General features: G+C 45.4%; 1 protein-coding gene across 2 annotated transcripts; it reads left to right on the top strand.

Annotated features, from left to right (window-relative positions):
• The first annotated feature begins 506 nt into the window (after positions 1-506).
• Positions 507-12,744, top strand: LOC128327654 (16 kDa beta-galactoside-binding lectin-like). Of its 2 annotated transcripts, none has more exons than XM_053256706.1 (4): positions 507-683; positions 6,468-6,547; positions 9,068-9,239; positions 12,422-12,744. In XM_053256706.1, the coding sequence occupies exons 2-4, from the start codon at positions 6,492-6,494 to the stop codon at positions 12,680-12,682; spliced, it is 489 nt and encodes a 162-aa protein (XP_053112681.1). In that variant the 5' UTR covers positions 507-683; positions 6,468-6,491; the 3' UTR covers positions 12,683-12,744. The 2 variants fall into 2 exon arrangements, with proteins under 2 accessions (XP_053112681.1, XP_053112680.1); XM_053256705.1 differs by lacking the exon at positions 507-683 and adding an exon at positions 2,152-2,306.
• Positions 12,745-14,018: the final 1,274 nt, after the last annotated feature.

Below are 14,018 nucleotides of genomic sequence, written 5' to 3'. Positions count from 1 at the left end.
ATCTGCACTGATGATAGGCTTTGCATTCCTTCTAAGACTTTTGTTACACCATGATAGATGACTAAGCTACCCTCTGTGTATAAAAACTTACCTGTAACTGGGGATCTTTGCTTTCGATTTGGGTGAACCCCAAAAGCCTTACTTGGTAGCAGTAAAATCCCATAAGCTTTCCCCTGTGTGTGTGTATTTTTGGTGTCGTGCACCACCCAGACAAGACCCGGCTTTCACGGTTACAGTATATCAGATACAATCTGGAACTAACACTAAATTTTTTGCTAAAACTATCAGAAGAGAAAATGGTGGTGGAAATATAAAATGGTGTCTGCAGCTGCTTTATGCAGTTCTAGCAATCCCCCGCCCCATCACAGCCATAACTCTTCTCTGAAGCCATAACAGGTTAAAACAATATAAAAACAAATCAGAGCCATTTAAAACCAATTAAAATTACTTAAAAGCCATTTTAAAACCTTGGAAGGCCAGGCCAAACAAGTAAGCCTTTAGGGCTCCCTTGAAGGCCAACAATAAGCCCAGACAAAGGATATCTCTGCTGGGAGCTCATTCCATAGGCCAGGAGCAGCTACAGAGAAGGCCTGGTTCAATCTCACCACCAGAAGTGCCAATGGTAACTCTCTGAATGACTTCAACATGCAATGGGGTTCATACCATAGAAGACACTCTCTAAGGTAAATCAGACCCAAGTCATTCAGGGCTTTAAAGGCAATAACCAGCACTTTGTATTTTGCCTGGAAACACATCTGCAGCCAATGCAACTGTTTGAGAACAGGCATAATATGGTCTTTCCGAATTACCCCAGAGACCAGTCTGGCTGCTGCATTTTGAACTAACTGAAGTTTCTAAACTATGTACAAAGGCAGTCCCAAGTAGAGCGCATTACAATAGTCAAGCCTAGAGGACACCAGCTGATGCACCACTGTTTTGAGAGCGTTCTCTTCTCGGAATGGACGCAGCTGTTGAATCAGCCAAAGCTGAAAGAAAGCACTCCTGGCCGTAGCCTCCACCTGAGATACTAGAGTGAGGCCTGGGTCCAAGAGCACTCCCAAGCTGTGTACTTGTTCCTTGTAATGCTAGTATAGTTAAGATGAGGAGGAGTTTTAACACTTCACCATGATAAGCCTTGAACATTCTGTAGTTCATAAATTAAAAATGTGAGAAAGTTTGTCTACTCATAAATAAAGTTGATATTCTACTGGCAAGAATGGAAGGCCTAACAAACAAGGTAAATGTCTACTCGTAAGCAAGGATGCAAGGTTCTCAAATTAGTACATGGGGTCTACTTGTGTGTAAAGATTCTAAGCAGTAATTTTAACAGAGTACAGCTTCTCTTCTGTACTGTGCACACTGCCAAATAAGCTGACTTAGCCAGCTGTGCAATTATTATTATTTTTTTTACATTTTACAATTAGTACAAAAGTGAAGTGCTTGACTCATGCATTCTCTTCAACTGTTAAATTTGCCACAATATGTATGCTTGTGTCACAGAATCATAGTCATAGTATTCTAGAACACCTTTAAAGTGGGAGGGCTCTTATATTCAGCAATGAGAGAACAAATGTCCCTCTTCAGCTGAGTAAAGAATCCCTCCTAGTGGTTACTGCGGGCATTTTCTTATGGGAACAGGAGACTGTCATGCTCTTCCTCCTATATAAACTGCTTTGAGAACTTTTCTGTTGAAAAGCAGTATATCACCATCATCATTACTGTTGTTGATAATAATCATATCCCATCTGGATTCCAATACATAGAAATGGGCCTTCTGATCTCCACCATTTGCACAGTTCAGAGTCCCAGTTTGAATGAGGCAAAATAAAATGCCAGCTGCTAAAAAGGAAAATGATGATGAAGAAAACTTGCATAGCACATTTCAACCAAAGGTTCACCAAGCGGTTTACATCACAAAAGGATTCTTTAAGTTGAGATTCAAAGTTGAATTGGGGCCTTGGGTGTGCAAAACAGATGTTTTCTTCTGTTGGGAATCTCCAGACCAAAGAAGCAATGAACAATCCTTTCAGTGAGTGCCAGCCAGGTGTAGTCACTTCTTTAATTCATAGCTATCCCCAGTCATATAAAACAGGCCAGGTTTTGCTTGTTGACACTAATTCTCTCCTTCTTGCCTTCTTCTCAAGATTTGAGCTGACCTGCTAATCACAATCTACCCCTTTGTCATGTGATGCAGTTCTCCCAGCTATTTAAAGGCAGCTAGGGGCTTTGTTTTGTTGAATCACAGTTAAATTGAATTTGGGTCTGTTTGTTGGTCTGTAAAGGGACTGCAGTGCAGAATGGCAATTGTGAGTTTTGGATTCTTTGTTGTTATGACTCTTGGAATAGGAGGGTGTTGATCCTGAGTTTGTAAAGGAAGCAAGCAAGCAGAGTGGTATTTATTTGGAAATGCCACACAAACCAGCAAGCTAATGGATAACTTGCTCTTCTTGGAGAAGGGCTAATCTGTTTTCCAGCTGATTTCTGTTGGACTTTTAATTTCTCTGTGTTTCTTTGTGAGGATATCTCTTTATGGCTTTATAGTACCACCAATGAACAGTGTTCTAGTATAAGTGCATGTGTTAAAGAGATGAGGTATAAATACTGGAAATAAGACAGGTTTGTGTCCCGATGAGTACAGAACTCAACCTCTGTCTATGAGAAGTGCAAAGAGCTGTGACTGGGTCATGAGGAGTTACTCCTACATCACATCAACATTTCAGGCATCATGCTGGTGTCCCAGTAGTTTGGAAAGTGGCTGTTTCTTCTACAGGCTGTTTCTTCTACAAGCTCCTTCTTGGCAGATGTCCTTTTTAATTTGAATGGAGCAAATAAAGCTCCCAACAAAGTTTGTGGGATGCTAGGCATTTTCTGGTCATCTTTCCGGAGACTGTAACTAGGATGCATTCTCCTTCAGTCCTGTCAGCTTGAGCTGTGGACATGAGCAAAGGCTAAATAAGTAGTATAAGAGTTAAATGTTCCTTTTCTCTGCCACCTCTTGGTTCCAAATCTCCCCCCGCCCCAAACTGCTTCAGAGAGAGGGAGCGCTAATGCTTGCTTGCACATTACATAAGAAAATATCCACTCGGTGGTTGGAATGAATGCAGGGGTTCTCAGACTGGAATCCTCAGATGCTGTGGGACAATAGTTTCCATTGTTCTTTGGCCTTCAGCCCATTGTGGCTGGGGATGATGGGAATTGTAGTCCAGGAGCATCTGTGGAACCAAGTTGGAGAGCCCCTGATTTGGCCAAAGGAATAACATACTATAAACCAGTTGAAGGTGGCTCCGGATCTGCTAGTAGATCTCTAGGTGACTTGTTGGCCTTCAGCAAGAGTTGAAACTGCTTAACAGCAGTGCCTGCCTCGGTGGAGGATAGCTTTAACACCTGGTTTTAACACCTTATACATTCTCTTGTTTCTAGGGATGCTTTTCTAGCTTGGTTATTTGCATGGACTCTATTTGTGGGCTTGGAGGTTCTGGGAATCTAGAGATAAGCACATAGCAAGACAAGATGCATTTTGGTAGCTGATGGAGACTGAAGTTTGTCCTCCGGAGACCTTCTTTATTATTATTTATTTAATTATCTACATTTTATATCCCGCTGTTCCTCCAAGGAGCCCAAAGCGGTGTACTACATACTTCGGTTTCCCCTTACAACAACCCTGTGAAGTAGGTTAGGCTGAGAGAGAAGTGACTGGTCCACAGTCACCTAGCAAGTATCATGGCTGAATGGGAATTTGAACTCAGGTCTCCACGCTCCTAGTGCAGCACTCTAACCACTACACCATGCTGGCTGTTTAGTTGCCTGTTCAGATATTTCTCTGAAAGGAGAGCTTTGGATGATGGGGCACAACTAGTCTTGCTGATGTTGGGTATGCGTTTCCCCATGCAAAAGCTATTTTGAATAATTGTGTTGGAGGAGGTGTGCCCTGGTTACTGGGTGAGTGTAAAAACTAGAGTGTGGTGAAGTCTCTTGTGGGTGTTTCTTTTGTATCGGTGTTCAATTTTTATGTTCTCCGGGTGAACAGGAGTAGATATATTGTAAATTAGTGAAGAGTTGGTTCTATCTTTGATATACAGATAGTAGCTCCATCTAAAAAACTGAGATTAGATGACATCCTGAACACACCAATGAGTTGGTCTTGTGGTAGCAAGCATGACTTGTCCCCTCAGCTAAGCAGGGTCTGCCCTAGTTGATTATTATTGTTATCATCATCATCATCATCATTATTTTTACATTTATATCCCGCTCTTCCTCCAAGGAGCCCAGAGTACTACATACTTAGGTTTCTCCTCACAACAACACTGTGAAGTAGGTTAGGCTGAGAGAGACTAGAAGCGTGAGCACTGTAAGATATTCCACTTAAGGGATGGAGCCACTCTGGGACGAGCAAAAGGTTCCAAGCTCCCTCCCTGGCTTCTCCAAGATAGGGCTGAAAGAGATTCCTGCCTGCAACCTTGGAGAAGCTGCTGCCAGTCTGTGAAGACAATACTGAGCTAGATAGACCAATGGTCAGACTCGGTATATGGCAGCTTCCTATGTTCCTAAAAGCTGAGGAAAGCATTGACAATTGGACTATGAATGGCTAGGTTTGGCTGTAGATTCTGAAGAGAGGAGGTGGTCTTAGGAGGAGAGGCATAGCTCTATAATTGGGCAGATGTGTTCAAAGAACTAGCACCAAAGCCCCCAGAACTGGGGCTTCCAAACCCTCTCCTCAGCTCCTCACTCTGAAGGCCACTGCCTTGCTGCCGCCTCACTGCTGTCCTCATTTCTTTGCTGGCACTTGCAATGGAGAGTGGATAAATGGGTTGTTCCTCTCCTGCTAGGAGAGAGGAAATGGCCCCATCTACCTGCTTGATGCCAGGAACATAGCAAAGAAATGAAGGCAACAGCATGCAAGCAGCAGTTTTTGGAGAAGGCGGTGGCAGAGGGCAGAGGCTAGAGCCACCAGCCTCTTGTGGTGTATTCCAATATTGGTATAACAACCCAGAATACACATCTTGGCAATGAAAACATCACCATAACCCCCTTCCAGCCCACCCATTAGCAAGAATTGGAACACCAGTTCTAAGGCATTCCTGCTGAATAGTTAGGAGTTGGAACATTTGCTGTTGGCAGTCTTTACAAACTTCTTTTCACCTCTAGGAGGGGGTGGGTTGCCGGGAATTCTTGCCTTTGCCTTGTTTCATCACTTCTCCTGGACCCTTTCCAGATTACACACTGTTCAGCAGTAAAATGCTTTGGCTTGGCAGAATTGTCTTTAAAACGTAAATAGCTTGTGCAACGTTCCTACAATGGGAAATTACAGCTTTTTTTTTTTTTTTTTTGGACGTAACATCCAATGTTGACCAAAACACAAGGATAAAATCCGAAAGGCCTCAGAAATGTAAACAGCACCTTGCTGACAGTGCAGGGACTGTGTTGTCGAAACACAGGCAGTATGAAAGCATACTTGGTGGACAGTAGTGACACTGTTATAGCGTGTCATCTGGAAAGCACCCTGTGTGTGTGTCTGGCTCACTCAGTCCGGGGATAGATCGATGCAATCAGGAGTGAGCAAACTAGGTAGGAGTGGGTTCCTCCCTGTTCTTCCTGGCTGTATTTCTCTGCCTTGGGCAGGTGCTGATTAATATGGGGGAGAGCAACTGCTAGGAACATAGGAAGCTGCCATATGCTGAGTCAGACCATTGTTCTATCTAGCTCAGTACTGTCTTTGCTGACTAGCAGCTGCTTTCCCAAGTCATGTGCTTGGGGTTCAAATTAGATGTTAATCCAACACACCACAAGGCAAGATTGGAATGGAACTGTTGGCCTGTGTCCATTCTGAGGAATCAAGGAGTTTTCTGCACAGAAGCAGAATCATGTTCCATTCAGAGGCAAACATGTCTTCAAAAGTTGCATAGCACATAAGAGTGACGAAGAACGATCCTACGAAGCATGAATGTTTGGAAGAATCCATTCTGTGAATTAAAACCAATCCTTGTAAAAACAAAAGGCCAGAGTGACCATTTTATATCTTCCTGGGAAGCAGAGTTCCCCGTCTCTGCAAATAAGCTGTGAGAGTTATAACTCTTTCCAGAGCTAGGTATGTGAAAGACCAAGAGGAACCTGTGGTAGCATAAGTGGAGGTGCTCCCTACGAAGCAGCTATAACACTACAGTCCCTCTTGAGCTCCCAACTGCAAGTGTCTTGCTGGCAGTCACACTGGGTGTCTCCCAACAATGTGACTTCCACTCCTTCGCTTTCAGCAGCCACTCACTGGCAAGGCTGCTGCAGTGCCTTTAGGGTGTGGATGTCTGTCCAGAAGCATCTGGCACCAAGACAAATGGGTCCATGATTTCTCTTTGAGGCCACTGAGCTGTGGCCATGACTTGATAGAGCCCAGAGCCAGTAAGGACACAAAGTGGGCACACTTCTCCTTCATGACTGCCCACAAGAGATTAACATGTCTAGTTTCCTTCCTCTAGGTCCTAGCCGCAAGTGGTCTGAACATGCAACCTGGAAATCGCTTTCAGGTGAAGGGGAACATCTTACTAAATGCCAAAGAGTAAGTTCACAAGGAGGGCAAAATGGTCCAGGACAGGCAGACCAATTCATTTGCCCGTATAAAGTGGTAGCAGGTGGTGTATTATGGTTCTGCAGAACTCTGGATAACTACCAATCTTAGGAGAGGAGAGCTGGTCTTGTGGTAGCAAGCATGACTTGTCCCCATAGCTAAGCAGGGTCTGCCCTGGTTGCATTTGAATGGGAGACTTGATATGTGAGCACTGCAAGACATTCCTCGCAGGGGATGAAGCTGCTGTGGGAAGAGCAGAAGGTTCCCAAACTCCCTCCCTGGCATCTCCAAGGTAGGGCTGAGAGAGATTCCTGCCTGCAACCTTGGAGAAGCTGCTGCCAGTCTGTGAAGACAATACTGAGCTAGATAGACCAATGGTCTGACTCAGTATATGGCAGTTTCCTATGTTCCTATGAATAACTGACTTTCTCCTAAACAGTATTTCCTAGCCCTGCATATTGACAAACTTTTAAAACTGCTACCCCTCAAGCCCCCACTACTAGCTGGGCAAAGAGGCACCTCTGAAGTGGTGGTTCTTGTATCTGTAGCAAGGTAGAGGAATTGTCTCTATCCCAGCAGAGCGTCTCTTTTTCAGCAGCTCTTCGCTGGTAACCACCCTCCTTGTGTGAGGTTAGGCTATCAAAAAGGGCTCACAACCATTTTGGTTTTTTAATTTGTAAACCACTGTGAGAACCTTCTTGTTTGGAAAGTGGGATATAAATTGTCCTAATTTCCAATTTGCATTTAAGTATTATTATTATTATTAGTTCAGTTTCTATACTGCCCTTCAAAAATGGCTCAGGGCGGTTTCCACAGAGAAATAATAAATAAATAAGATGGCTCCCTGTCCCCAAAGGGCTCACAGTCTAAAAAGAAAGATAAGATAGACACCAGCAACAGGTACTGTGCTGGGGGTGGAGAGGGCCAGTTACTCTTCCCCTGCTAAATAAAGAGAATCACCAGATTAGAAGGTGCCTCTTTGCCAGGTTAGCAGGCTCAAGTATGAGCCATGCAAGGTACTCTTTGAGAGCTCGGTGTCTAGAATTCCCAGGGACTTTCTTTGTCCAAAGAGCAGCTGTGGGAGTGCCTAACTTAAATCATCTCCTACTAGAGCTTCTGCTTCTAGCTGTGGAGAGGGAAGCCCACATGTCTGTAAAAATGGGCTTTGCCACATGCAGCTGCCTATTCTAGAAATGCACTTAACCATGCTGGCTCTACTTTCTGATGACAGTGTCTATCTTCCCCCAGTAACACAGAGACTAAAACAAATTTCCCTCCCTTGTGCAATTGCTCATGGATTGCAGCCTTACCACCATGTGAGATTTCTGCCTCGCCTGTACAGAGACGGAAGTTTGGGGGCAGTATACAAATCTGATAGATAAAATAAATAAATAAACCTATATATTTGGATGGGCTGAACCTCTGAGGTGGGTCATAGAGCTGCTTATGCAATTCTCACACACAGCTGGAAAAACTCGCACTGCCCTGCAACTCAGAGCACTTCTCAACCATGTCAGGGGAGAAATGGCTCTTGTATTCAAGGCCTGGGCAGGCAGGATGGGTCCTTAGGTGCTCGGCTCCAGGCCGGGGGGGGGGAGGTTCAGCTCACTCTCTCCTCGTGTGCATTTCAATCTAGAGCAGGGAGAAAGGAAAGCTTTTTCTGATCGAAGTGGTGCTAAAGCAGACGTTCTCCAGAAAACTCTGTCTGGGCGGGGAAATAATTCGGCTGAGGTGTAGGAAATGAATGGGAAATGTGAATGAACAAGGTCCGTCTTCCCTTCTAGCCCCAGTTCTGTGCATATGAGGCCACTCTGCCTTGAATCACAGGTGTTGCTAAGTAGTAATGAACCAGGGCCCAGACAGATGGCACTACTATTTTCTGATAATTAAATATCTTTATGGTCTCTAAAAGAACCCAACACTCTCTTGCTGTGTCTGAGGGCATGTATCCCCAGTACACCTTTGTCATGTCAGGTGTGTCCTACAAGGGTGTTGGTAGGATCAGGTCCCCGGTCCACAGTTCTTGCTTTATGTTCAAATTTCCCTCCCTTGTGCAATTGCTACTCGTGGCAGCCTTACCACCGTGCGAGATTTCTGCCTCGCCAGTATAGACAAATGCTTCTGCCAGATTCTTAGCAGTCATTCTTGCTCTTCAACTTGGCATGGGAAATTCTAGCTGTATAGAATATATGTATCCCTCACCTTAAGTGGCACAGTGGGGAAATGCTTGACTAATAAGCAGAAGGTTTAAGGTTCGAATCCCCACTGGTACTATATCAGGCAGCAGTGATATAGGAAGAGACTGAAAGGCATCATCTCATACTGCACGGGAAGAGGCAATGGTAAACCCCTCCTGTATTCTATCAAAGAAAACCACAGGACTCTGTAGGTGCCAGGAGTCGAAATTGACTTGATGGCACACTTTACCTAGGGGGAACTACATAGCGACGTCTGTAGTCCAGTAAATCTTGTTTGGTGTGCTTATGCACATATCTATGGTCATTGTTGCAGATTTGCTGTGAATCTGGGCAAAGACTCTGACAACATAGCATGCTGCTTCAATCCACGCTTTGCCAGCCATGATGGTCTGAACCTGACTCTCTTGAACTCGAAGCAAGATGGTGTGTGGGGAGATGAGATGCAACACACCCTCTTCCCGTACAAACGAGGGGATAATGTTAAGGTGAGTGAATGGAATGGCTTATCTGCTCAGGTACATGGGAAGTCAATGGATGAATCTGCTCTGGGATGGCCCTTCCATGAGGCAAGATGAGGCAGTTGCTTTGGAAGCCAGATGATTGGGGTGCTGGGAGATGCCACTTGCCACTGCCAGGAGGAGCTCTCTGGGACTGATCTAACCCTTGCAAACTGGGCAAGGAGCAGGTTGCCTCCAATGGCTTGAAAAGCTTACGAGAAGCACAAGTTGTGCAGGGAGGCTGCCTGTAGCCTTCAAAACTCCCCCGTGCCACCTTCAAAGCTTGCAATGGTTGGTTTGGAAAGGGGCTGGCCCCCAATAGGGCTGTAGGACAAGTCGGCATCTGGTGCTTTGCCCCAAGTGTCTTGGGCCTCTCCTGACCTTGGTCTTGTGGTAGCAAGCATGACTTGTTCCCTTAGCTAAGCAAGGTCCATTCTGGTTGCATCTGAATTGGAGACTACAATGCTCACACTTCTAAGATATTCCCCTCAGGGATGGAGCCGCTCTGGGAAGAGCAGCAGGTTCCAAGTTCCCTCCCTGGCAGCATCTCCAAGGTAGGGTTGAGAAAGATTCCTGCCTGCAACCTTGGAGAAGCCGCTGCCAGTCTGTGTAGACAATACTGAGCTAGATGGACCAAGGGTCTGTAGACAATACTGAGCTAGATGGACCAAGGGTCTGACTCGGTATATGGCAGCTTCCTATGTCCTTATGCCCTGGTCTAGAGGTTCAGAAAAAAACAAAACATCAATGCTTCCAATGTCAAATTCCCTGCCTGTGGGAAGCTGGTACACAGGGATTCTTGCATAGCTGCCTTCCTGAAAGACTAGTGTTACTATGGGGTGGCAGGCCTGTAACCAGCCTCAAAGGCTTGGGGAGGGGGGATTGCAGAAGTCAGGGGAGGCGGGTTATAAAATGTTCAGTGAAAACAGTCAGTGAGGCTGGGGAGGAAAGAGAATTTCTTGGTGTGGCAGGTACACACCATGCCACCAGCTGCCTATGGGCCTGTGGGGTGACTGTCTCCTCTCCCCCCACCCTCTGAAGTAGTGCTTCACTTTCCGAATCTATAGCTCTTCTCGAAGATGAGGCTCTGCAAAGCATTCCAGGGTGAAGCCGTTGTAAATGGAAGCTGTATCAGCTTGTCCGAGGGGCTGCAAACATACCTGTATTATGCATTCCAAAGTGCAACTTACTCTGGCAAACAGCAGCGTGGGCAGGGTGGTCCCATTTCCCCCCATGGCAGTTGTGAGGCAGTTCTGTTGCCACGGGGTGGTGCTCGTGATTGAAGTGATGTGATATGCTACTGTTGGACCCACTGTAAAGGTAAAGTGTGGTCGAGTCGGTGTCAGTTCCTGGCGACCACAGAGCCCTGTGGTTGTCTTTGGTAAAATACAGGAAGGGTGTACCATGGCCTCCTCCCACGCAGTATGAGATGATGCCTTTCAGCATCTTGCCTATATCGCTGCTGCCCGATAGAGGTGTTTTCCATAGTCTGGGAAACACACCAGCAGGGATTCGAACCGGCAACCTCTGGCTTGCTAGTCAGGTCATTTCCCCACTGTGCCATTAGGTGGCCCACTGAGCTGCAAGCAAAGGCAGTGGCTTCTGGGGTTGGCCTGCAAAGTAGCCTCAGAGCAAGTTGACCTGTCGGGGCTTTAAAAGACATTTTGGGCATGGTAATTCTTTGTGGGGGCTCAGGGGTAAGTGTTCTCCATGCAAGGGGCTGCCATTAAACATAATTGATACAGCCACCTCCTAACAATTGTTCTTGGGGTACCTTGGAGTAAATAATAAAATGCAATATGAAACCAAAACAAACGGCAATGAAATAAAACTAAACACACCTTTAAAAGCCGGCATGGACCCGGAGGTAGATATATATATTAATAGTTTTACTATAAACTAGATTTCAGGCTCCTTCAGTTAAAGCATAAGAGCGAAACTGCATTAAAGGTGTTGCTCCCCTCTAGGGTGCCTTATACACAGGGCTTTTAGCTTGCATCTCCTCCAGAATGGAGGGTGTGCATTCACATATTGGCCAGATTTACCCCAAAGTCTCTACGAGCTACCAGGGAGCACTTCACACACGACTGGGCTTTTTCATTGCATGTTGAAGTATAGCCCAACTTATAACCAGAGTTTAAAAAATTCCACTTTTTGCAATGGTTTTTTGGGGCAACTTCAAACTCACAGTAAAGCCTGCTGTGTGAAAAACGCCCTGCTCCCACCTATCTTGGATTGACAGCCCACCTTTCCCTCTGTGTGGAGTTGCATAAAATGTGACTGATGTGTGGCCCTGGCTTCCAAATGTGGCCATTGCTTCCAAGGCAGCAAGCAGAATTGGGAGCCAGCTACTGGGCTTTGGAACTGTTGGAAGTGAAGGACTATACACTGTCTCTTGTCTCAATGACATAGGAGGACAGACTAGTGAGTCAGAGGGCTTGAGGGTCAAGACATTGGTCATCCCTTCTCTACTACTCTGACACTATCCCTTTTGGAATGTAGATGAGAGCCAGCATGGTGTAGTGGTTAGAGTGCTGGACTAGGACCAGGGAGACCCGAGTTCAAATCCCCATTCAGCCCTAAAACTAGCTGGGTGACTCTGGGCCAGTCACTTCTCTCTCAGCCTAGCCTACCTTCCTTCCTGCCACTTCCTCTTCCCTTCCTTCTACCTTGCAACATGCAAGTTCCTCTCCCCTGCATCATGTGTGCAGAATCAATCTGCATCCAGCTAGCTAGCTAGATTAGATATCCCATCTCCTCACTTTCCTATCTAGAATGGAGTTCTCTAATAAATACCACTTATATTGATTTGAAACTATGAACTGGCTCCAAGTTATTTTACTCTCAGCATACACGCATTCTGCTGTGTTGTGCCTCTGTGCACTCTGCTATAATGAATAAGGGTTTCTCCTACCAGAGAGAATTCCCAACAGGAACTACATGTGACAAACTCTCTGCTTAGCTGCTTTCTTGTTGGTGTGATCTGAATGTATGAATGAAGCCAACAGATCTAGTTCTCTTGGTTGAGCTGTTAACATGGATTGGGGACTAGGGTAACTCATCTGGTATGATAACATGAATTTCCCCACCGAAAGCTTGGATGCCATTGGGACATGGGGGATGAGTGTCTAGCATCACCGGCTGCTATATAATTGCTGTTTTTCTTGCAGATAATCTTTGCCTTTCATGGTTCTGAGATAAAGGTGAGAGTGGAAGACTGTTATGAGACCTTCGGAGTAGGAAAATCTCTTAAGCTGGTTAAAGGGAAAGAAGGTTACTTTGTGAAGGAGGAACCGCTAGGAGGTACTGTGACCTACAACCCCTGCCGCTGGAACCTGGAGTTGTTCTTCCCCAACCGACTGGGTCTAACAGAATTCAATTATCTCTCGGTGGAGGGAGACTTCAAAGTCAAGGGTCTTAAAGCTCTCTAACCTTGGCTGCTCCTCTAACCTAACTATGTAGTTGAATAAACTCAAATGCATTTTTCATACCACCCTCTGAACATCTTCCTCTTTGTGTGTGTATAGTTCGGAAACTTCTTACAGTTTATGGAAGAACTGTCCCCTAAGGGGGCCCTTCACCAGGGTTTTCCAGAGGCAAAATGACCCTGGACCCTCTCCTGTTCATTATGTGCTGTGATTGTGGGATCTGGGTCTAAATCGACCTTGCTTAAGGCCCCAGGTTCCAGAGGGACAGAAGCCCTGCTGCAACAGTCTTGTAGAGATGGGCATGACTCCACAAACTATTAGTGGTTCAGTTTTCACAAACGTTATCAAGGTGTAAACCCAAGAATCTCCTGAATTACCTACCGGTGACCTTAGTGGGCATTCCATGTGAGGGAAACCCAGTCCAAAGTCCGCCCAGAGCTCTGCTGGTATAATTTAGCATGGTTACCTGAAGCCAATACATTAAATTGCCAAAGGAGCAAAACCAACCACATGACATGTAGAGCAACAGTCCAATTCCTCAACAGTCTGCAGAGAATGTTACAGGTGACATACTGTTACATTTTTATATTGCCTTTCTTTAAAACAATTTCCAGGTGATGTATGTAGCCTAAAATGCTACATGTCAGAGGTCCAACCCCTGCCCCCGCCCCCCCACAAAGGCACACATGTTTAGAAGTCAGTTTTATGAATTTTGGTTCTTAGGGCTGCAGTAGGGACTTCATAGTAAAGCATCATGGTCTTGTATGGTGCTCAGATTATGAACAGTGCAGTGGAATTGCTGCTCAAGATGCATCTTGGCTTTGTATTCTTTCGTCCTTGGAAAAGAGTGAAGGACAGAGGGAAAGAAAAGGACTGGATCCTTTTGTTTAGAGCAATCTTTCACAGGCCAGATAAAGCAATGGTTATGACCACTTTATCTTTCCTACCACATGTGTAGAAACATTGATATATGCATACATAATTTAATGTTGGGTGGAACTGCATGGTATAAGGGAAACAGACTTGCTAACCAAGTATCCCCCTCAATGAGAGAGATCAGCAGGGAAGGAATGGAGGGTGAGAAGAACATGTTTCAACCTTCTTATAAGGCTGCTAATTCTTCTCTGCAAATCACCTCCAGGTTTAAGATCTTAAAATTTTAGATTTTTAAGATCTCCCCCTGATGAGCTCTGAGCTGATGAAACCTGAAGGGGGTGAGAGCAGAACCTGGAGGGGGCAAATGCTTGAAGGGCTAAGCACACTGCCTTTCATCCTAGCTGCAGATTTGCCATTTTAAATGCCGTGCATTGGCATTACAGGTGCATCTGTATGTGTGCAA

This window comes from Hemicordylus capensis, chromosome 5 (genome assembly GCF_027244095.1).
Source record: "Hemicordylus capensis ecotype Gifberg chromosome 5, rHemCap1.1.pri, whole genome shotgun sequence".
Taxonomy (NCBI): Eukaryota; Metazoa; Chordata; class Lepidosauria; order Squamata; family Cordylidae; genus Hemicordylus; species Hemicordylus capensis.
Note: the sequence above shows the minus strand (reverse complement) of the source record. Positions and strands in the feature narration are given on the sequence as shown.